At 31.5% G+C, this 23353-nt stretch overlaps 3 protein-coding genes across 10 annotated transcripts in view; 2 read left to right on the forward strand and 1 right to left on the reverse strand.

Annotated features, from left to right (window-relative positions):
- The window catches only part of LOC141454744 (uncharacterized), a 405562-nt gene extending 394394 nt beyond the window's left edge, over nucleotides 1–11168 (reverse strand). For 4 of the 7 annotated variants that reach the window (XM_074129573.1, XM_074129531.1, XM_074129474.1 and 1 more), the window contains exon 1: nucleotides 11056–11168. In XM_074129573.1, coding sequence (XP_073985674.1) covers nucleotides 11056–11101 — 46 coding nt within the window. In that variant the 5' untranslated portion in view covers nucleotides 11102–11168. Of the gene's footprint in view, nucleotides 1–9358; nucleotides 9544–11055 lie in introns of those variants that run through there. The other 3 variants (XM_074129376.1, XM_074129480.1, XM_074129546.1) reach the window with 3 other exon arrangements.
- Nucleotides 11169–11321: 153 nt separating this feature from the next.
- Acat2 (Acetyl-CoA acetyltransferase 2) lies at nucleotides 11322–16183 on the forward strand. 2 transcript variants are annotated; one of them, XM_074129616.1, is made up of 8 exons: nucleotides 11322–11552; nucleotides 11632–11753; nucleotides 11912–12024; nucleotides 12096–12295; nucleotides 12441–12670; nucleotides 12820–13005; nucleotides 13586–13748; nucleotides 14452–16183. In XM_074129616.1, the coding sequence occupies exons 1-8, from the start codon at nucleotides 11501–11503 to the stop codon at nucleotides 14571–14573; spliced, it is 1188 nt and encodes a 395-aa protein (XP_073985717.1). In that variant the 5' UTR covers nucleotides 11322–11500; the 3' UTR covers nucleotides 14574–16183. The 2 variants fall into 2 exon arrangements, with proteins under 2 accessions (XP_073985717.1, XP_073985720.1); XM_074129619.1 differs by having other exon boundaries at nucleotides 11323–11552; nucleotides 11664–11753.
- A 2123-nt stretch (nucleotides 16184–18306) lies between these two features.
- Nucleotides 18307–21503, forward strand: LOC141454922 (cuticle protein 19-like). The gene is made up of 3 exons (XM_074129630.1): nucleotides 18307–18728; nucleotides 19829–19900; nucleotides 21098–21503. Exons 1-3 carry the CDS (start codon nucleotides 18717–18719, stop codon nucleotides 21326–21328), a joined length of 315 nt encoding a protein of 104 aa, XP_073985731.1. The 5' UTR covers nucleotides 18307–18716; the 3' UTR covers nucleotides 21329–21503.
- The last annotated feature ends 1850 nt before the right edge of the window (nucleotides 21504–23353 follow it).

The raw sequence follows: 23353 nt of genomic DNA on the forward strand, positions 1-23353 counted from the left end.
TGTGTTCACAATGCATGTAGTGGGAGTAGAGAAATTATTTTTATTTAAAAAAAAAAAAAAACTAACTTTCAACATCTTATAAATAGTAAAAACACCTTTACTTTCAAATTGAATACTAAATTATTTCTTGCTTTAAACTAATTCGATATATGTAATTACGTATATGAATGAGCCCAAATGTAAGGCCAATTAAGGTTTTTAGGCGGCAGAAATAGGAATTTTCGAAATCAACTTAAAAAACAAAAAACTGACGTGAACACTGCGGAATTTTATTACCAACATCCTCTTGGTTTAATACCAATTTCGTTTTCTTTTCTTATTTATTTATTTATTTTTTGTAGCTCAGGATGCTAACCAAAATGGCAAGCTTGAACTTACTTCCTGTTGTAAAAAAGCACACATGTTTTTGCGTCCCATTGAAAAGGTGACACCTTTTGTGTTAACGATACTGTGCGCGCCATATTTAAGTCAATGCCAGCAATTTGTAGTTAAACAGTTCAACTTTTGCTATCTAAATTTTCAAAGCGCTATCATATTTGGTTGGCTGAGAATAAAAAAACACGTGGAAGTACCACAAAAAAACGATGGAGCAACGCTGGTAACAATAAATTCTGCTTTGAATTAGGTAAAAGTGCTGCAGAAACTTTGAAAATGATGGGAACGAACGATGGGAATGATGGTCTTTATGGAAACGATGCGATGAGTCATTTAAAATGTTTTTAAGTGATAGTGATAGATTTCGTGATGGTAGAGTGTTGAAGATGATCCAACGTTAGCAGTTCGAATTGATACTACTACCAATGTCAAAAAAGTTGAATGAAGTTTTACAAAATGATCGTCTTGCAACCACCAGGCTCGTATAGGATCTCACTGGTATTCCCAAAACCATTGTCCACCTTATTTTGACGGAAGAATTTGGGTAAACAGAATGTCTGCGCAAAGCTTTGTTCCACACGCACTAACCGATCACAACCCACCCACATTCGCCTGATTTAGCACCGTGCGACTTCTGGTTATTTCTAAAATTGAATCTGCCGTTGAAAGATAGGAGTTTCGACTCAATTTCGGATTTCCAGAATGCTTTGTCGACCATTTTGGACAGCATACTAAGAAATTAGTAAACAGAGAGCTTTAAAACATTCTACCAAAGGTTGCAGCGATGTATTGACTCAGAAGGAGTATATTTTGAATTAAAATTATAATAAATTAAAAATAAATATAATCCTGTATTTTAGTTCGTATCAGTCACCTGTTCAAAGGGACACACTTCATATTCATACATTTATACGTAAATTTCCACGTTTAGATTACGTAGTAAGAAAACCTTTTTAGAATTCAGGAAATCGCAAAATATTACCGCTGAAAAATCTATTTCTAAAACTGGCATCCAAGTAAGGTCCAACCAAAAGCCCTGTCTTCTCTGAAGGTAACGGGAAACTTAAGTAAAATAGATGTTTCCATATTTTTAACTACCACCAAAAAATTAAACTCTGTCTATTTTAAGGTGCATTACATAAACATGCAGTTGTTATTACAACTATAATGGAGCCCCCTAAAATTAATTAAAGAATGAAATTGAAATATAAGCTAGAGTTATTCAACAATGAACACAATTAAAGGAATAAAATCATTTATTAGAATGGTCTTTACCAAACATTAGTTAAAAGGATACTGACAGAATTTCTTTCCATGTAATTAAGTTCCGACAGTTCCAGACTGATAGCTTCCATGGTATTTCATTTATAATTTTAGGCATCCAAGTAAGGTCCAACCAAAAGCCCTGTCTTCTCTGAAGGTAACGGGAAACTTAATTATAATTATCGAGAATAATTCTATCCGTCGCTTTTCTTTATTCTTTTATTTCTGTCGGCATTTCAGTTCTATTCTTTCATTTCTTTCTTTGGTGAAAGCCTTCTTTTTTTAAATTACAAAATAAAATAAAATAACTAGCAAACATAATAACGGAGAAAACATAAATAGTTACACGACTGGAATTTTCAAATTAACACGCAAATTTTCCGAAAGTACAAATTTTTTATAAAAGGTCGCCTAAACAAATCTGATTTAGGAACATGATTCCCTGAGCTCACTAAAATATGTTTTTTAGGAAAACAAAAAGTTTTAAAGTCAAACCTCGAGTCGATGTTTTGAAACCTTTTAATCGGAAAATTCAAATTAAATTTCAATATATTTGATTTGTTTTGGTCCAATTAAATAGAGAATTTAATATTTAAAAATAATCAAATAAAATCATATTCTAAAAAAAGAAAACTAAAAAAATATACTCGTATATTATACAATCATATAAATATTAATTTCAATATATTAAGAAAAACTCCAAATTTGAAGTAAATTAGTTAAAAGGAAGTTACTTTTTTTTATTATAAACCGTTTCAAGAAAATATAACTCAAATTGCGATAAAAGTCGTGCGACTGTTCGCAACAAAGTCTTTCACTAAATGAACTACAAATTGTATTTTTAATTAAATAACATTTCTGGATTTCTCATTTAAAAAGAAATCCTTGTCTATACTTTAAATCTAGCGAAGAACTATTCAAATCTGCCTAACTGCATTAGTTAAGATGGAGAATGAATGTGTAAGAAAACGTTTCAAATAATGAGAGAATAGAAATACATTTCAATGGACAAAATATAAACCGCACCCTAAAAATATATTTAATAGGTGACACCAATAAATACGTCATTTAATACTTTATCTGTTCCAATCGCTGAATTGGAATTGATATGAATTAAAGACTAGAGGAAGCTCAAAAGCAAAGGAATCGATTGATTTTTACTGCGACCATTTCTGGCTGGATTGGAAAAACTATTTTCACCAGGGTGGATCAGGTTTCTGAAGGGACTCAAATCAATCTCATTGAGAGCATAGAATTATTATTTCCACCATTTAAGTGAAACTACAGAAAATTCATTGTTACAGAGGAAGGTTTAAGGATAATTGCTGGAAATGTGACTGCAGGTCCGTGGTTTCGAAAATAGTAATGTTTTTCAATGCTTTAGTATTACATGATTGATGAAACAGATAGGTTAATATTGTGTACAAAGTTTAAAAGAAATCGTTCGGGCGAAAATTATTATTCATTTTAGAGAAAGAGAAAATAAAAAGTTCTTAAAAATAACAATTAAAAGACAAAATTCCAGAAAAAAAAAAAAAGTACACCCTTAAATTTAGCCTACAATGAGCTGGAACATTCCAGCCGATCTATGAATGATAAACTCACAGCGTTCCTGGAAAGAAAGAAAACAATAATAAGGAGAAGGCGGTGTTAGTACTAAGAAATAAGAGAAGATAATTGATAGACATCCTCTGGATGTTCTCCTTCTAAAAGCGAATACGACTTGGTGCTGGATATTGCAGTCAGAAACGACGTTCATACTATCTTGGCAACACACTAAGAAACTAATAACTGCAGAAAGCCACTAATAACTGCAGAATCTGCCGTTACTTTATTAAAGAAGAATTTAAAGTACATTGTACACAGGTTCCTTAATACTTGAGAAAATTTGAAACCAGTAAAGTTTTAGGAAATTTAGACGAATTCCCAGGTACTGTTTAATCAATAGAGGTTTTCTAGCCCCTCAAAAAAAAAAAAAAAGATAACAGTGACAGACAGGGCAGTGGAAAAGAGAAAAAATCTTCGCCGGAGCTTTGGGAAACTGATGTTACAATTTCCTGCAATCTGTGCTGTAACTGTTCGGAATTTCCCAGATCACCTGATCCAAAAAAGAAGTGATACTTGTCAAGAGATATTTATTATTATTATTGATTACAAAATAAAGCAATGATAAAAATTAAAAAAATATATATAGAAAAAAGTGCCCCACCGCTCCGATGGATTCAGAATAAGGTAAATTACTTCATCACGCGTTAATTTAGTCACCTGATTTGCCTAACAATAGATGCCCAGGTGATTAACCAAGCGTAACGGCAGCTATAAACTGTTTGGCCTAATATATAGTGTATATAAATCTCGTTTGAATAATTAAACTGTTGTTCTCTCATTACAATTTATCTTTAAATTAGGTAGTTTAGAACAAAAAATGAACACAATGGACTCACTTCTAGGTTATCCTAATAAGGATAACTACTTTCCAACATCAGTGAAACCGAATACTAAAACACTTAAAAAATACACAGTCTGTGGAATAAATAATCACGATGACTAACTTAAATAGAAAAACAAAACGAAAAACTGACTATACAACGGTTAAACATGCACACTTCCTCTGCCTAAAGGAAGCTCCTAATGACGAGCACCAATGGTATACGAAACGTAAAGTTGTAAATAAAGCAATTGGTCTCAATAAAAAAAAAGTCAATTTTTGAGAAACAAACTGAAAAACTGAAAAATCGATTTAGTAGGTTTGCACACCCAATTGGCTATTTGCCAAAAGGCTAACTGCTTGGTCACATGGTCATACCTTAAACATTATTCAAAATTTTCTAAATATTTTAATTGGATAACCATTTTATTTTTCCTAAAGTTTTGCTGGCCACACACAATAACAATCAGACCGCCATACTAACAGCTTACAATTTTAAAAATCTCACGAGAATCTAGAAATGTATTTTCCCAGTGTGAAAACTCCAAAATCTGCGATGAATACAAAACTTCCTTTAAACAGTAATCCTAAATATTCTCTCCATATAGTTTTTCAATCCCTTTTTTTTTTTTAACTATTTTTGAAATATGATACTATTATCTGAATGTAAACAACATGGAAGTGTCAACAGCTGGATATAACCTAATCTAAAATAAACACAGTATCTAATAAATGGCTAATAAAGGCCCCAGTGAAATGCGCAATATCCTTTGAGATGGTTCCTGTCTATAGAACAGTACTCTAAAAATTGATTAAACAAATACTGGCCATTGAACACATCTCATAAATATATAAGTTAAATGATTCGAAGATTTTAATTTAATTCATGTATACAAATGGACCAAAAGATTTTGGTCCAAGAGCTGCTTCCAAGCCGTAATCCACACTGATAAGTATTAATGCATCACCTCCCATTTATGGAGCAAGCTTTACTGTTGGTTTCCTATTAAATGAATTATTAGAAGTTCTAATTATTCATTTATGAAGATTCATCCGATTAGAATCCGAATAATTTATTTCTAATCTGCTGCAGTGAAAGCAATCAATATACCTCGTTAAATATTAAGGAAATTTTCAATAATTTCCTTACAAAACTTTGTGAGAGACAAGGCGATCCCTTCCGTCTTTTTGAATAGTACAGGAAGTAGTTTCCCCTCCCTTCCTGACACTTCTACGAGAACCTGGGTGAAGGTATAAGGATAGGATACATTCTATCAGGGAGAATTGGAAAGGATGTCTATGCTAGATTATTGCAGACACTCCAAAACTGGGCATTTTCCAGGGTCTCCGGTATAGCCTCCATTGGAAAAGAGTGCATGAGATACCAAGAAGATTATAACTGACTACAGAGATACTAATTAATCTGGAGGAAAGCCATCCTTAGAACATTTAGGTAGGAGCAGATTATCACCAAGGAAAGATCCCTCACTGCCACCTTCCTGTTTATCTGGGGTATTTTGTGAATCCTAAAGAGTTGTGGAAAAGAATATAGACTTGGAAGAACTTTCCTCAGAATGTTAAGGAAGGGAAATGAAAGAGGATTCAGTTTTCCTCCTTTAAAATACTTGGATGAGTAGTTTTATCGCTAGAAGACGGCGCAGAGTCTAACCTGTCTTAGTCGATCTAATTAAAGTGAATTAAATTAAAAAAAAAAAATCCGTCAACAAGTGGGAGTGTAAGATGGAGATGTAAAATTTCAATTTAATGAAAAAACAAAACATTTTTTCAACTTCTTGACAAAAAAAAAAAAGAAGTAAAGTAATGCCTATTTTTTCAGGCGGGCTTAAAGTACAACTAACTACCAATTAGGTGTCGTGGACGGAGGCGACTACTTAACTGTAAATTTCCTTTATTAACCATTAAATCAAACCCAAGGCCTAAGACCGGGAATCGAACCCAGTACCACAATACATTAGCTTTACAGATCTCGCCTCTAACTGCTCGGCTACCGTGGCGCCTTTCTTGGCAAAAATACCAAAGCAATTATTAAGCTTCCAAAAACAAAGATTATGTTTCATTCTTTTGGTTTTAATTCCTTTCAACTGAGTAAACAAAATGAGAGACACTGTGAAAATACCAGTTAAACTTTCGTTTTCAATAAATCGATTACCAGACAATATTCTCTACGGCAATATTACTCTATCTTCAAAATCAAATGGTAACCCTAAGCTAAATCACTCAACTTCCTTAAACAAACAGGACGTATTTGAATATCAAGATACGGTTCTCATTAACCAATATAAATTAGAGACAGACACAAACACAAAGCAAACAGAACGTGACAAAGCAAATTAATCTACACACATAATCCGGACTAGCAACTCCAAGTTCATACTATCTGCATCTCAATATCCACATTGATAGTCTTATCATTCAGTTAAGACTAACTGGTATGCAGCGAATTCACATCAGAGCAAGAAGCTTCAGAGGTGCAGAGGTGCACTGGAAGACGGCTGTGTTTATGGTACGACAATATAAAGCTCTGAAACTCTATACCAAATAATATAGGAGGGGTCCAGCTTATATACCTACTACAATGCAACTGCATGTTAGGGCTGTCAAGTAATTAAGGCTCGTGCAGTTCAATTGTGGATACCCTTTTGACCATGAAAATCTCAGAAGAAATGCCTTAATCAAATTCCTCCCTGTTGAAGTCAAACCTACGTCAAAGACTTTCAGCTGGAAGTTGCCGACATAAAACCCTATTAGTAGCAAACTAGCTATTTCCTACAGACCTTATCATTCCTGTTGATTCATCTTAAAACGACCAAACTTATACTGACAGCCCAAATACCCATCTACTAAATATAGAACTTCTAGCGGTTAATTGATATTTGCATCTATCTGAATTAAGCGCACCCTAAGGCGATTTCGAGCTCATAAAACATACAAACACATGTTCATTCAAAACTTACAATTATGCACTCTACTGCAGACACACTCAAATCTTGGACACAATGTCCTGCTGAGGAGATGTTCAACGAGTTCTTGGATAATGGAGAGCACGATCAATTAGACTTAAAGCCCAGATAAGGCTGATATGAAAATAAAAATGTATCAATAGATAAAAATACAAAAAATATTTCCCCCTCAAGTGCAGTTATTAAATTTAAAATTTAGAACAAACTCTCTAAACTGCAGCAGTCTTGTAACACTAGTCTAAGCACGCTTTAATGCAAGCAATAAACCTGGACCCCAATATCTTATCATCCTTTGCAACAATGTGCTAATTGCAACAAATGTGAAAGGCTAGAACAATCTGTTAACATTCAATTCCTTTTCAAATAGCCAATTAGGATTTCACCTTGCTCACTACACGTGACTGAATATTTTAAATATTGCTATTTTAATGTGTTTAAAAATGCGACACTTTGAAATCAATGTTTCTTTTTTAAAAATCTATATAATTTTTCTTAGATTTATAGAGGAAGCAAATTCAATTTGCTGATCTCAAGGGAAATAATGTGAAGGTCATTTACAAGACGCTGAATATCACTCCTGTAAAGCTTCTAGGAAGAGAAAAACTAAGGAGCGACTCTGCATTCGAACCTGGAATATCAGCGCGAGGATAAAAAACAGATCTCGTTAAAAAGTTTACAATAATTACAAAAATCCCACTAATCAACACGTCAGTACTAATTTGTGTACTGTGGAAAGGATTAATAAAAGTTATTAATTTCTTAATCCAACAAAATGTGTTTTTGTTTTTTTAACATAACTGACGAACATTTTCGTGAAGGAGGTACAACAAAATTCTAAAAACAATAACTAATATAAAAATCACTAGTAAAACCCAAGACTATTTTAATTATTTTCGAGGCCTCCAAAATGGCAACATTTTTACAATTTTCAAATCTAAAGCGAAAAGCATATTTGGCTACTTTCTAAACTGATGTATTTTCATAATTAAACAATACGCCAAACAAAAAGCCATCTGCGCGAATGTCATTACGTTGAACAAATAATAATTTGTAATAATGTTAGAAGTATAACATTTAATGTTTTTTTTTACAAGTGTGAAGAAAATAAAAATTAAAACAAATCTAGAAAATTCATTACATAAAAGTGCAATCAAAATTTAAAAGAAACGTTGCCTGTAGTTTAAATCCATAAATTCTAAGCTATTCGGAAAGGATCATACTATTAGAGTAACTATAAAAACTTCGTTGATGGTCAATTTCTATATGACCTTACTTTAAAAGTATTAGTTATAACGTAATGATAAGTGCTCGAGTATACCATTTTGAATTAGAATCAGCAATAAAAATAGAACCTTAACCTCTAACGTAATTTTCAGTGTTAAAACCAATAAACTCCAAAATGTATCATCTTTTATGAGTAGATAATGTTCTAAGTGAAAAGGAATCATCTGGTGTGGTATTAAAAAAAACAAAATCGCGGAAATCTGGAACAACCCTTCAGAAAATGTGCAATTTTGAATTACGTCATTTTCTTCAAACCAATAATTTGTACAAATGATAAGTGCAACTTTGCACATAAATAACACTTTTAAGAGGAATCTAATTTACCTCTTTTCCATAAAAAAAGAAACGCTTTTCAATTTTTCAGGCAAAAATGTTTTAAATAAAAGTTGGAATTGTAAATTTAATATAATTTCAAACATTTATGAGAAAATTGCAAAAATAAAATAAAATTGCAGTTTGGAAGATAAATTTTTGTCCAAGACCTAACTAATGAAATCACTGATGAATGAATCCAATTTGAACAATCTACATATGCTGTTCTTTTAGTTACATGACCAAAAACTGAGAAGACAAATTTTAAAAAACTACTGCTCTTGTTTAAGGGTTCACAAAACTAAAAAATCCACCTTAAAAGGGGTTGGAGAAACTAGTTCTAAGGAAAACCAAAATAAAACCATTTCTTCCCGTAATATTTCTAAGTTTCCATGTTTGCTAAGTAGATGACTGTATGTGAATGCAGGTGTCAGCTTCAAAAAGGCCATTTGCCTCAAGGTACTCTCCCTTCCCATAATCCTCACAACTGGTGAATGCTAGTAATCTATTTAATTATAAACTAAGTTTCTGCTCTGCTGACGGGGCAAACGAGCCTTGCATATACCGTTTCTTAGACCTATGTCTAGACATCACTACTCGCATGTCGAAAGGAACTTAATAATCACATATTACCCCAAAAATACATGCAGACTCATTCAAAGGGTCATTTTTTTTTTAAATAAAAAAAAATAAAACACTATTAAAAGAAACTTACCTAAATCGTCAATACATTGTGACACCACCATTATAGTAGTTCTTGTGTATGAAGGACAAAAATGTATAATTAAAAATACAATCAATCAGAATATCCTTTGGGTGCAGTGTAGTGTAATGGCCAACAAAGTAACGGCAAGCAGTTAGGTCCACAACACTCCGAGATCAGTCATACACTATAGATACTCACGAAACTAGAGTCGAAGGAGGAATCTCTCTTGAACCTCTTAATAGTATAACTTGGGAAGGGAGAGCGCGCTACCTACATTCATAACCATAAGTGCTCCGCCCATCATTCAAATATTCTAGTCTTTCTCAAACTGATTGATTATATTTATTGACAAATTATTCGTAAAATAAGCAGTAAATAACAAATAAAATACAACAAAGATCAAAACCCTTATAAATAGTTCTCACTAATGTTTTGTATATAGAACACGATAATACTATTCTCACAAAAAAGTTAATCATTTAAATAATTTAATAAACCTAATCATAATAAATGGGAATTCATTGTCAAATCCTGAAATGATAGTAATCACGATTAAGAAAATTAACTTATAACCATGTGGTTGGTTACTTAGGTTATGATTTCCTAAAACATTTAAAAGTAATCAAAATTGTAATTTTCGTCATATTTTAAGCTCCGAAAAAAACCAGTTCTTGACAAATGAAATAGAATATTCAGATGAAATGTAGAAATTCATTGAACACATTTCAACATTATTTCTTTTTCAGACTTATAGAAAGAAGAAAATGATGATCGCTTATCTTGTTTCATTCTATAAATTGCAATTTAAGTAGTAATACCAAATTTTAACTTGAACCAAATATGAAATCACAATCTGTATGTAAAAATTACTATTTTTTCATCCCTGAAAAGTAAGACAGTACAAAATGGGATGCCAGAAAGGTATCAATAACAATTCTACCTCAAATTATTAGATGATTTACTCAGAACAAAAAATGTACACTTTATTTCTTGCTCATAAGTGAAACTTAAAAATATACTTTAGTTAATTCCAATTAAATGACTTTAAAACTATTCTATTTCAATAAAAAAGTTCATTTTAAAAATATGAAATGTTTAAAACTATCTTAGACTTTTTTTCTTGAAATATTTATGTTGTAATCGATATCGGATGTATTTAAATTAAAGAAACAAATTTAAACTGTGAAATTATATGATGTTAAAATCTATTTTAGAGTAACCTGCGTTAAGATTTATAGAAAACGATAATTTTGGAACTATTACTGAAAAAACCAACACAAGTATTTTCCTAACCTAAAACCCCATCTTTAAGCTTCGTATTCTAAATTATTCTAAAAAAAACTATTTAAATAAAAAGTGTTAAATATAGTTTTCTCAGAAAAATACTAAGGTCAAGGACGAAGAAAACCTTGTTGAGGGAATATTAAGAAAACTAAGTTCAGAATGGAGAATGCACCAAGTCTCATTGTATTACTATCGGCCTTCCATAAAGATTCTTTAACTGCAATAAGAGAAGGCGCTTTCATTTCTTATAAACAATAACCAAATGTTATGATTGATTTTTCAGTCAAGACTAGGAGGGCAGCTGGTTATAAGGTCTGGTCGCAAGAGTACTGAAAAGATTCCATCCATGTTTTACCAAAAGTAATGAGACCATTACCAACTGATTATCTGTTGAGTTATTAAGGTATTTTCATCTCAATTACCTGAAATGTTAGTTGAGGACTGGTTTAACTCCTGCTTTTCAGCCATTTTTGCACAACACCATAGCACAATACTACTGGACTGGAAAGGTTACGGGGAGTGAATAGACCCTTACTCTATTATCTGAATTGAAATTTACGAAGTACTTGAAATATTTAAAAGAGATAAATATTTTTTGTTATTTTAATGCGTTTTATTTAATGAAGTCTCAATTTATTTCTTATATTTATAATCTTTCCTAGATATCATATTATTAGAAGGCATTGCACGGCAGCCATGTTTGTTGCGGGAGAAAGTTCTACAATGATGATAGCAGGTATAACATTCCAAACATACCATTGTGGTCAACTGATACTTATACTTCGGTGCCAGAACTTAGACAGTCATTATTTAGAGGTTACTTAGCCCACTTGTTTATTGTTCGTTTAAAAGTTGACTACATTAGTGATGTCGGACATTAACAAAGTTGTCATCGTTGGAGCAGTTAGGACTCCTATTGGTAACAATATTTCTATCATACCTTCTCTTATTAACTTGCTAATTCAAAACAGAACTCATAGAAGATCTAAAAACTTCAGGATCTTTATGTGGAACACTTTCTTCTTTGAAGGCAAGCGAATTGGGAAGTATAGTCCTCAAAGAAGTTTTGAAAAAAGCAAGCTTTAAACCAGAAGAAGTGAACGAAATAATAATGGGCCAAGTAAGTAACACATAAAATTAAATTGGCATTTTCTTAAGCAGTGAGTTTTGTTACCTAATTTCTTACGATTGAATTACTGAACTATGGTTTCCAAAGGCGTATCTATTAATTTATTGTTATAAGAAATTGAGATTAAAACTCGTCAAATGTAATTTAAGGCCCTGATGGCTGGGGAAGGTCAGAACCCAGCAAGGCAGGCTGCAATGAAAGCCAATATACCTTTTTCGGTTCCAGCTTTTACTGTAAACCACGTGTGTGGTTCAGGACTAAAGTAAGAATTAAATCTTATCAAATATAGTAATTAGTGAAAATAGATAATCCTGAAATGAACGTTTGTTGTAGGTCTGTTGTTCTGGGTTATCAAAGTATAGTTGCAGGCGATTCTAAGGTTGTTTTATGTGGTGGACAAGAAAGTATGTCTCGCGCACCTCATTCTGTTTACATGAGAGCTTCTAACAAAATGGGTGACGTCACGTTAAAAGATACGCTTATCTTTGATGGTCTCACTGATGCGTTTCACGATATCCACATGGGAATTACTGGTAACTCTAAACTTATTAATATTCCTGTGTTAGCTCTTTTATATATACAAGTTTGTATAATGCATTTTAGATTTTGATGATTATGGAAGATGGCGTTTTACAGATAAAGTTTGAGGCTAATCATTTATATCATTGCTCTTTTCAGCCGAAAATATAGCACGAGAGAAAAATATAAGTCGCAGTGACCAGGATTCGTTTGCAGCAAAATCCCAGCAAAAAGCTGAATTGGCCAGGTTAGCAGGGCATTTTCAAGAAGAAATAGTACCAGTTATAATAGAGTCAAAGAAAGGACAATTTTCTTTGGATCAAGATGAATTTCCTAAACCTGGTACTACTGCTGAAGTATTATCAAAGCTTAGACCTGCCTTTCAAAAGGTATATTTTTTAGTTATATCTTAATTCCATTTATTTTCTTATTCAATTTTATTGCAGTATTCATTATCAAAATTAAATATGGGCTAGTTTACTAAGAGCTTTACACACAGTGATACTTCATTTCAATAAAAATATATCAATAATCACAGGATGGAACTGTGACGGCTGGAAATTCTAGTGGAATAAATGACGGAGCAGCGGCGCTTTTACTAACGACTGCTAAGGAAGCTAAATCTAGAGGATTGACAATTTTAGGAGAGATAATTGGATGGAGCCAGGCTGGTGTAGATCCAGCATTGATGGGGTTAGGACCAATACCAGCTATTAATTCATTAGTACGTTATTTGAATTTTTTTGCTTAAACGCACTTCATTTCTTTTCTAATATAAGCATGACTTTCTGTGATTTCTGTTAGACAGTCATCGATTTTAGTGGGATATGATTTGAATATTTCGAAAGTAAAAAATAATGTCAGGCCTTAACTTAATGGAGGTTTCTTTTTCGACTTTGGTTAGTGCATGTTTTCACTCCTGGTGTGAGAAGGGATTTTTCAGTTTTTACTTGAATTTCACTGTCTTTTGAGGTTCACTCAGTATAAAAATATGTTTTTTTATGTACTTTGTACATTAACATAAGTATTTGCGTTTTTCATTGATGCTTTTCTTAATGATGAGTTTTAAAAATTGGTAATTAAATTTGTGCAGAGTGAGCTACTCTTGCAAGTTTTCTAGTTCATATTCGAGGGTCAGCTTCTACGCCTCTTAAAACAGTGCTGGATTACCCGACCTTGTTTTACTTTCATAAGTTAGTTTCCCTAAAGTTTTTAAACCACAGTTGTTCATCGCAAATTGACCTATATTGGCTAACTCAAATTTACCGTTTTGATTTTTAAAAGATATATATTTGCCTATACAGCTGGAGAAAATTGGATGGACAAAAGAGGAAGTAGATCTTTTTGAATTAAACGAGGCTTTCGCTGCACAATCATTGGCAGTTATAAGAGAGTTAAAGTTAAATGAAGATAAAGTCAATGTGTGTGGTGGAGGTATAGCCCTTGGACATCCTATTGGTGCTTCTGGTAAGTTCAGTATTTACTTCGTCATTTTCTTTATTAGTTTTTAAACATTAATATTCCCCAGTAAAATCTAATTTGACAGATTTAACGCTTTCTGCATTCCTGCACCAAAAATTGCTTACATATAAGGAAGAGTGAGGCAATTTTAAAGTTCATATAAGGTGATCCTGAAAAAAAGATCTACTTTAGCTCGAAATAATTCAATTAGAGCTTTAAAGGTTATGCAACAAATTTTAGGTTAATTTAAACTTATAAGAACAATTGCCACAACCTACATTCTATCCATATTTTTTTAAAAAATCCCTAAGACTCGAATTTCATGGGTTTTCGTGATCTGCATTTTTTTTGTGGCTTTCTGCTAGAGTTAACTCTTTTTTGAAGTTCATGGTTAATTACGATGTCCTGTATCCCATTTTTACCACATCTGTTGCAAGTATTTTTCAAACATTTTGAAAGTAAAATGCTTTTACGAATGTTCTGTATCGTTTGTCGAAAGATTTCTTGCTCTGTAAGAAAGAATTCAGCAAAAAGTTTTTTTTTTTTTTGTATATTCTTCTCTTAATCTCCTCATTGCTCATTGTTTCAAAAAACATGGAAAATATTTATCAGCAGCTGTTCATGCCGTCTGTTCTTGTTTAATATGCTTTTTCACATTTTATTGTTGATGTTTTTCTTTCAACAATTTGTTTATGATCTATTGCCTCAGGTGCTCGAGTTTTGGTAACACTTTTGCACGGACTACGCAGAATGGCTAAGACTAAGGGGATAGCTGCTCTTTGCATTGGAGGTGGCCAAGGAATTGCAATTGCTATACGCGTACCTACATAAATTTCCAAGCATGTAGTAGAATTTATAATAATGATTTTTTATTCAAACTAGAATCGCACAGATACGAAGCTTCACACTTTATTTTAATATCCGAAGCTTCATATTCACTATTGGTGGAAGGCTATTTAAACTGCACTGAAATGAGAATCTGTCTGTTAGTTGTAAGTTAAATTTTTAAATTGATGATATGACTTCAGTTATTTCTTCTATATTCCACACGGATTTGAGATTGTGAAGGAGCTTTAATTTAATTATCAGGATGACTTATTTTGGGAAGTTTTGAGCATAATAAACAGTCACAATATCCAAAGATAATGATTAGTCGTAGGTAAAAGTCGTATTTTCATTTAATGATAAAAATGAATTAATCTTTTTTTTTAATTGGTTGCCAGGGAGAGTTATAGTTTTACTCAGTTTAAAGGAAAAGAATTAATGGTTACAAACTCTCTTTATAATTAGGCTAGAACTTCTTTTTCCCCACTTTACTTCTTACTTATCTCGTAAACAACAGTTCATAAAATTTAAAAATAATTGTTGAGAAAGAGCTTTTCTAATGAAGATCAAAACAAACGGTAAATGTTCATTTTACTGTTTATCTAGTTGTAGTGTAATGAATTTTTCAGCATAAGTGGCTCGTGTAGTGGCTTATCCAATAGTTCTTTCTCAAGAAAACAAGTCGCTACTGTGACAATAAAAAAGATATTTCCGTTAATTTTAGCCGAGGTGCCTTAGACATTTTGAAGGATCTTTTCTTTTTCAAATCTTAATTATTATGTAGAATCTGACAATATCCATGTCGAAACTTCTATTCTTAGTATATGACAATTATTTTACCATCTATCTCCAGATCCATCTCGATTCTCTACATCGGCTGCTGGTTATCAATTGCCAATAACTCCGAATACTTTTTTTTTTAAATTATTTACCAGGACTTCATATTCCTCTCTAAATTAGAAACTAAAAGACGAACTAGAAAATTTCAGTTATAACTCATTGTGGTATACAATTATGTTAATTATATTCATTCTTTTTCAATTTGAAGAAGTAACTTTTAAGAGAAATTAATATGAATTCAAAGCTCACAGAGAGAGACGAAAGATTTTTTTTTTACATCCATTTCATTATTTCAGTTCTTTTTCAGAAATGCTTTCTATTTAGATGGTGTGTTAAAATACTTTGTGCCTTCATCGGAAATATTGTTTTTCAAATTACTGCAAATAAATATAATTTCTGTTATAAGAAATTATAGTTTGTATTAAATGAAAAAGACTGTAAAAGTTAGAATACAAGTATTTACATTTTTTATCTAAACAAATGGCTGTAGTTCAGCTCTTAAGTCATTGTTAAGGATTGTTTAATCCCAGTATTATTATTTTTTGATCATTAATGTTTATGAAATGTAAATTGTAATCCATTTATATTTTCAGTCATCTGCAGATTTTTATTTTATTCTGAAATAAAATAAGAAATTTTATTTATTTTCTACAGCGATTTTTGATTGCGACTTGCAGTTCAGTTTGTGCTTTACGGTACATTGGTACTTATTCTAGAAATAAACATTTTTGACGTATTTGCTGAAGTTAATTGGTAGTATTTTATAAGTATTATACTAACAAACAATACTTGAAGGACTCAGTTGGTAGATTTTAAATATATTTTATTAATTTTTTATGTATTTTGTTAGATTTTAAATTATATTTTTATCATTGTTAATAAAAGTGCTTATTGATTCAAAAATTACTTATTTCTCTAGCTCTATCGAAATAAATTTATTATTTTCCAAAAAGAATGAAACATGTTTCGGTTTAAGACCTTATGTGATATTCGCTTCGGTTTAGACGTGAAGTGGAATCTAACTACAAAATTACTTATATTTCAAGCAAAGATAAGTTTTCCAATACAAAGCAAGATCATCTGATTTTGTGACGTTTACTTTTCTCCAGATTTCTTAACGGTTTTTAGACATTTAGTTATTTCGCACATTGCATATCCTAATAAGCCATTACTACCGTAAGCAATCAGTAGTGAAGTCCCATGTCAAAGAATATTTGGTTTTAAAAATCGTATGATATTGCAGTGCAATTAAATTACTCATGATCACAGGCCTATTCACGGTACATGGTAGGTTTAGAAAGCATTTGTACAAGGTGGGGCTTATTAGTGTGGAACCGTTGTGCAGATTGCCAGGAAGAGGAGGAAACAGCTTCTCACTTGTTCGATTGCGTTGCAATCGAGTGGTTGCACTATGAAACCTTGGCTCTTTGAGACCAAAGGAGGCAGTAGCGCAAAAAGAACTAATAGGGAAAGTCCTCAACCTTTTTGGTAGGGGAGGTTTCGTCTACTAGATTCAAACGGGAAGGCACTATAAGCTTCTTGTGGCTGCGGTGCCGTGGGGCTTAGGTTCCCACCCACTAGTTTTAATATTAATCTTTCTATGTGAAAGGAAGAGGAAGGTGAATATTATAATTTCGATTGATAAATAGTAATAATTAATTCAGTATTCGTAAAGTGAACTAGGAACTACCACAATCCAGATTATCTATGATAAAGAATGAACCCAATTCTAAAAGTTAAGGTGAGCCAAATAGTTTAAAGTAAACGTCACTATATCTAACATTAAAGATCCAACTATTCTGCAGTGGACACTCAAGAAAATTTAGTTTTAGCTTAGAGGAAAAATCAAAATTTTAGAAAAAGTTCCCTCAAAAAAATATATCCACACTTTGAAAGGAAATAAGCAAGTTTTTGGGATTACATTCACTTCTTTATAATTGAGAAAGATTACTCGGACAAAATGGACTAACCTTTAAAACAAAGGCAACGATAATCATAAAAAATTATGTCCTTATACAATTCAATTAAATGAAGAACAATAAAGTTTACATAAGTTATCAAAACTGAAAGGCTTCATTTCTAAATTTATTGTTTTATTTTACATTTTTTTTACAGTCTGATTGCTATATACAATGTCATAGCTTTTTAGTTACGCTAACATTACCGCTGCGTTATAACTGGCAGCATCTTTAGTTTATTCTGAAATTTAATGTAAGGAAGTTCATGTATGTTTATATTTTTATTTCACAATTAATTTCTTCCTTTATATTTCATTTCGGAACTTAGCAAACAAATAATTTAATTTGTTTAAGCTTAAGCAAACTGATTTACCACAATTATTCAACTTTATACTATTAAACTGTGTTTTGTTCTTTTTCCACCAAAATACTTGTCATATTTTTAGTAACAATTACTGATCGTTGAATACTGTTATTACAATAGCGGCTTTAGAAACTTCCTCAAGCAAATTTACCCAAAAATTTATAATTTCAAATTTATGTATGGTCATTATTAGAACTTAATTCAGGTTACTGAGTGTAGGATTGCATGTACCTTTTTACTTTCTATTTAGAAGAAATGTTACAATGAAATTTTATCCTGAGTATTCAGTGCAAATACTCATTTTTAAGTCCCCTAAGCAGAAAAAAGAGTTTTTACAAATTCTTTCAGTTTATTTTATACATAAATGTTCATTTTAGACTGAGGTTCTGGACAATTCAATAATGAGCATGCCAGCATATCTTTATAGTAAAAATTCTAAGTATTAATAAAATTTAGTTACATTAGTTGGGTAAAATATTAGAAAAGTATTTTAAACATTTTGTGAAAATAAAACTAATTTAATTATCAAAGAATAAGTTGCAAAAAATAATCCATCAAACAATAAATGAATTTAAAAAAATGCACTACAGACTGAACTTTAGATAACAAAAATAAAAACTAAGGTTAAGCTAATATTAAATTAAATTAGAGCGCAATTTCACTGTCATTTCCTTTTTTTTTTATTGCCGTAACCCAACGCAATAAGAGAAGTATCTAAGAGTTGGGTAAGATCAGAATATGGTCCAATTTAAAGTTATTAAACTTAATTAATAATTATAGTACAGAAAATCTTTGAAAAATACTCCACCTCTTCTAAATAAAATTGGATGTCACAGAAGAAGGGATCTGGAACAAAAAGGATGGGTCAGGGAGACGAGTGACACTTGCACAATGTAAGCGCAGAAGTGGGAGCTAGGCTGTAAATATAAAAGATCATGTATTGAGTTGGGTAGAGCTAGTATTAATTTTACCTTCTTCACTGTCATCATGAAATTTGAGGTAAGTTATTTATTGCGATTTAAAATGCTATATATTCATTTTGAACTAAGAACAGAAAGAGTGAACTTCTAAATAACCTTTTTTATTCACTAACATCCATCTTTGTTTTTAAAGTTTCCTCACACTTTTTTACAAGAGGCACAAGGTGACAAGGCATTCGGTTTAACCGGAATAGACAGGGTTTAAAAAGTGACTTGGTTTAATATTTCCTTGAATAATAAGTCTCCATACTATGCTTTTTTTCTACACAAAGTAAACATTTCTCATTAAATGAAATAATAATAACTAAATTTAATCTTAAAAATTAGCGTCTGTAGAATTATTCGCCCTAACTTAGAATGTTTGTAATTGCATCTATTTTCTACCATTCTCACAGTTTTCATATTTTTATCCATCTTCAGAGATAAGTTAATCAGTTGTTCAAAAAAATTTGCTTTGTCTATGCCTATTCTTTAAGGTACTAAGCCAAAACCTTAAATTAATGGGATTTCCTCCTTAAGCAGATATTTAAATTTTATGCAGTATCTTGCCCTGATGTTTACTTTTTAAAAAAGTGATCTCCAATCCCACGCACTCTTCTAATAGAGCAATCCTGTTTAAAGTTAGTAAATCTAGTCACATCAACTAGCTAGAACATTCTGTTTATACATTAACTGTTGTCTTTTAACAAGTTACCCATATTAGCTTAATTTATTTTCAAATACCTACTGTAGGAAGATTTTATTCGATTTCCTCAAGATTCTTAACTTATATGTTAATTTCTTTCTGAAACAAAGCACTAATGTTCAAAATGTGGTTAGGTCTACAGTTCTAGATAATATCTTTTACTTTATCCGTCATAGCTCGCATATTTCTTGCATTCCCAACCGGATTCGACTATCATCCAACATCAGAGGTAGATTATTCTGATTAATGTAGAGATTTTGACTACCATCTCGCACTATACTCGCTGACTCAGCCTTACACTAAAGTACGAGTACTTTACCGTCAGCAATGTTATCATAATGTTCTTTTAACTGGAAAATTTTTGGTTATATTTCTAAAAAACCTCCAAATGTGGTTCATGAAATAAAGACTAAGAATTATCTATAATATTACAGGTTGTTTTGTTTGCCATCTGTGTCATATATACGGAAGGATCTGCTCTCATTGCAAACAAATATGATGATTATGTGAGTATTTTATTTTATTGTTGAATGATAAATAACTGTTCTTTTCAAGCCTTACACTAAAGTTGTTTACCGAAGTCATATTTGGAGACACCTCTTCAAGTTATTGCCAAAAGCTAGGGGTGATCCTAACACAATTGTGATAGTGGAACTAGTTTCTAAAACAATGGTATTATAATGTAACAAGTTTCAATGCAAGAATACTAAATATAAACAGCTAATTTAATTAAAAACTAGTTAATTTTCTACAACTAATCCAACGAATAGTTGACATTTATGAGCTGGTAAGGAGGATCCTTACCCTGTAAGTCGATAGACTTGCGATGCAAGGATCGAGCTAACTGCTACTAAGAGAGATGGCTGAAGTGGATTATCTGAAATTTTTTTGCTTATTGATTTTAAAAACAATATGCGAAATTTAAATGATTTCTTGATAAACTTAAGGAAAACGTTTGAAACTGTTTGATTTCATCCAAGCAAACTTATTGGGTATCACTGCCTCGGATATCCACTTATTGGGTAATAGGTCTTCTTTTTTTAGCATGTTGTCCTTGAGGTTCCAAGGAATGAACTTGTAAACGAGAATTTACGTGATAAATCGTCGGTAAAAGTTAAACGACCCGAGGAACGCCGGAGTTGCTCTGAAGTTTCGGGTTTGGGAGCCTCACAAGGACAAAGTTCGGGTTGGGCAAGGGGCTCACTCCCCGCGGGTCACTAGCGTTTTGCTAGTGCTTCAGGTCTGTTTTCAATGTGAGTGCTTAACTATTTGACAGTGGTGTCTCCCTCTCTCAGATACACTTTCTAGTAGCCCAAAGTAGATATCTACTATTTCTCACGGTGTTATGTAAAAGTGAGGATAGTATCATAAAGTAAAAAATGTCAAATTTAGACTAAGAGATAATCAATAGGAAAGTACTGTACTCTGAAGTTTACTTTTGATTACCGCTTGAAAAATCTTAGTAACTTTACCTTGTAGAAAGTTTTATGAATCGGTATCTTTTAGAAGTAAAATACTTGAGAATACTCAATATAATAAAAGTCGTTTTAATTAATTTAATTTTGCAATAACTTTGTAAATTGTGTTGCACAATGGTGTATAAGTTCCAAGCTTTCATCTTATTTTTATCTACTAAATAAATCAGATCTCATTTGAAATTCTTTGCTCTTTAAACCAGGAATAATGAAGTTTCTAAATTTCAGGATGAACCAAAGTATGCATATGATTATTCAGTAAATGACATAAAAACCGGGGATGCAAAGAGCCAATGGGAAACCAACGAAAATGGCATTGTGAAGGGAGAATACAGTCTAGTAGAACCTGATGGAACATTAAGAATTGTTGAATATGAGGCGGATCCTTACTTTGGTTTTAGAGCAATAGTTAAGAAGACCTATCCATCCGGACATCAAACACTAGATCATTATGGATAATTTAAATTAGAAAAGAAAGTAGATTAGGATGGATTCTGAGACAATCTTTAGAATTGGTCGAATTTTAAAATTCACATATGTCTTTTGTATTTTCCTCTTTGTAATTATAAACCTTAATTTTTTATTGTTCCTAATGTAATTTTATGTAAATAAGACAATTTTTACGTTATTGCAATTTTATTGAACAAATTGTACCTAAAAAATTGCATTTTTTTATGTTTTATCCTGCTATTCTAAGTATCTAAACATTCTTTCATGAATTAAATTCAGTTATGTTTAGAATAAGTTGGAAGCTCATGCTTATCCATGGAGGAGTTCCATATATATTGTTGGCTAAATTTCGATTATGTGATCAAATATTCAACTCCCCATGAACAGATACCCAGAAATTCTGTGGAATTTGCAATTGAAATTGTAATGAAATGTTTATTTCAGAGAATCTTTACGGTTATTGGCGAAAAAAGATTTCTTCCAAATGTAAAACTTCAAAAAAGAGAAAAACTAAACTCAGTAAGCAATTTAAAAATAATCCACTAAAAGTTCAATCCTAGAAAAGTTTCTAATCTTGGAAGTCTAGAAATTGCGACTAAATATCTAGGAAAATTACTTTCATGTTTTTCCTTTATCAATTTTTAATTAGAAATATAAACGTAATTAAATTTTAACGAAACGCTATTAATTTGCTATAAGTTCAATGCCCATGAATCAAATTATGTTATTAAAAAATTTTAAGGTACTTCTAACAAAAAAAAATAGAAGAGATTAGATTGTATTATTTTTATAAAGTAAATTTGTAGATGACTTTGCGCTGATTAAAATTATTTTTTATTCATATCAATATTTAATTTTAACGAACACCTTTTAAAATGTATTTATTCATTTGTTTTTTTGGCTTTTAACCATTACAAAAAGAGGTGGACACAAAATTGAGTAAAAAATGCGCCTTTTTAATACATAAGTTCGAAAAAAACAATACTAACATTAGCTTTTATCAGCTTAAAATAAACTGGAAAATCAGCATTGTGACACTATCTAGCGACTAAAGCTTAAACTATATTACCACAATAGTTTTGACAAACCCCGCTAGGTAGCGTTAACATGCAATTTTTTTTCAAAAATTGCAATTATTCCTACTTATAATTTTTTAATTTTTGGAAATACATTTGATTTTATCCGATGAAGCAAGCAAAATTTTATCGACTCCATTCGTAAAATTTACTATTGATTTAGATTTGGTTGTCAGAAGTAGAAAATAAGCAGAATCAACTAGGTGACTATTCCTACATTACCATTGCATTTGTACTTACACATTTTTAAATTTGATCGACTTCACATACCATTCAGTATTGTCTTCATCTAGCGGTCTGAGACAAAAATTGGTATAATCTGGACAAACTATTTGACTATTCCAAATTTTCCATTTTTTTTTGCTTACACTTTTCTAAATTAGATCGGCTCTACATGTAGTTACATTCAGTATAGTTTAGATTTGTCACGGAACTAGTTTTTAGAGACGAAAAATGCACATAATCTGCTCAAACTAAGTAACTATTCTTGCATTTCATGTATTTTCACTTATACATTTCTAAATGTTACCGATACCATTTAGAACATCCAGGATTCTCATAGATCTAATTGTCATGGACCGACGTGAACATAATGTGGTCAAACTAGTAGACTATTAGAACTTTTCCATTCGTTTTTTTAAGTATTCATTTCCGAATTGGATAGACTCTGCTTGTACCATCTAGTTATCTGGGACCGAATATGGACATAATTTGCTCAAACTACGTGACTATTTCAACATTCCAATTGCGTTTACACTTTTAGATTTATTCTATTATTTTTACGACTCTATTTGATCTTCAAGCATTAAGTGTTGATCATATTTTTTTTAGAGGGAAAAATACATATAATCTGTTCTATCTTGGTGAATTTCCTGAAAGTGTATTGTTTTTTTAAAAAAACTTAGACATTTCCAAGCGCTATTTGAAACTATCTAGTTGAAACTGACCGATAGGACAG

This window comes from Rhodnius prolixus, unplaced genomic scaffold (genome assembly GCF_049639745.1).
Source record: "Rhodnius prolixus isolate KJV_2025 unplaced genomic scaffold, Rpr scaffold_1, whole genome shotgun sequence".
In the NCBI taxonomy this organism is placed as follows: domain Eukaryota; kingdom Metazoa; phylum Arthropoda; class Insecta; order Hemiptera; family Reduviidae; genus Rhodnius; species Rhodnius prolixus.

Bases quoted from the DNA above. Each gene is read 5' to 3' on its own strand.
- Acat2 (XM_074129616.1), top strand. From the start codon at position 11,501: ATGTCGGACATTAACAAAGTTGTCATCGTTGGAGCAGTTAGGACTCCT. The intron at 11,754-11,911 runs GTAAGTAACACA...ATGTAATTTAAG, and splicing joins ACGAAATAATAATGGGCCAA to GCCCTGATGGCTGGGGAAGG. The intron at 12,671-12,819 runs GTATATTTTTTA...CAATAATCACAG, and splicing joins TTAGACCTGCCTTTCAAAAG to GATGGAACTGTGACGGCTGG.
- LOC141454922 (XM_074129630.1), top strand. The intron at 19,901-21,097 runs GTGAGTATTTTA...TCTAAATTTCAG, and splicing joins CAAACAAATATGATGATTAT to GATGAACCAAAGTATGCATA.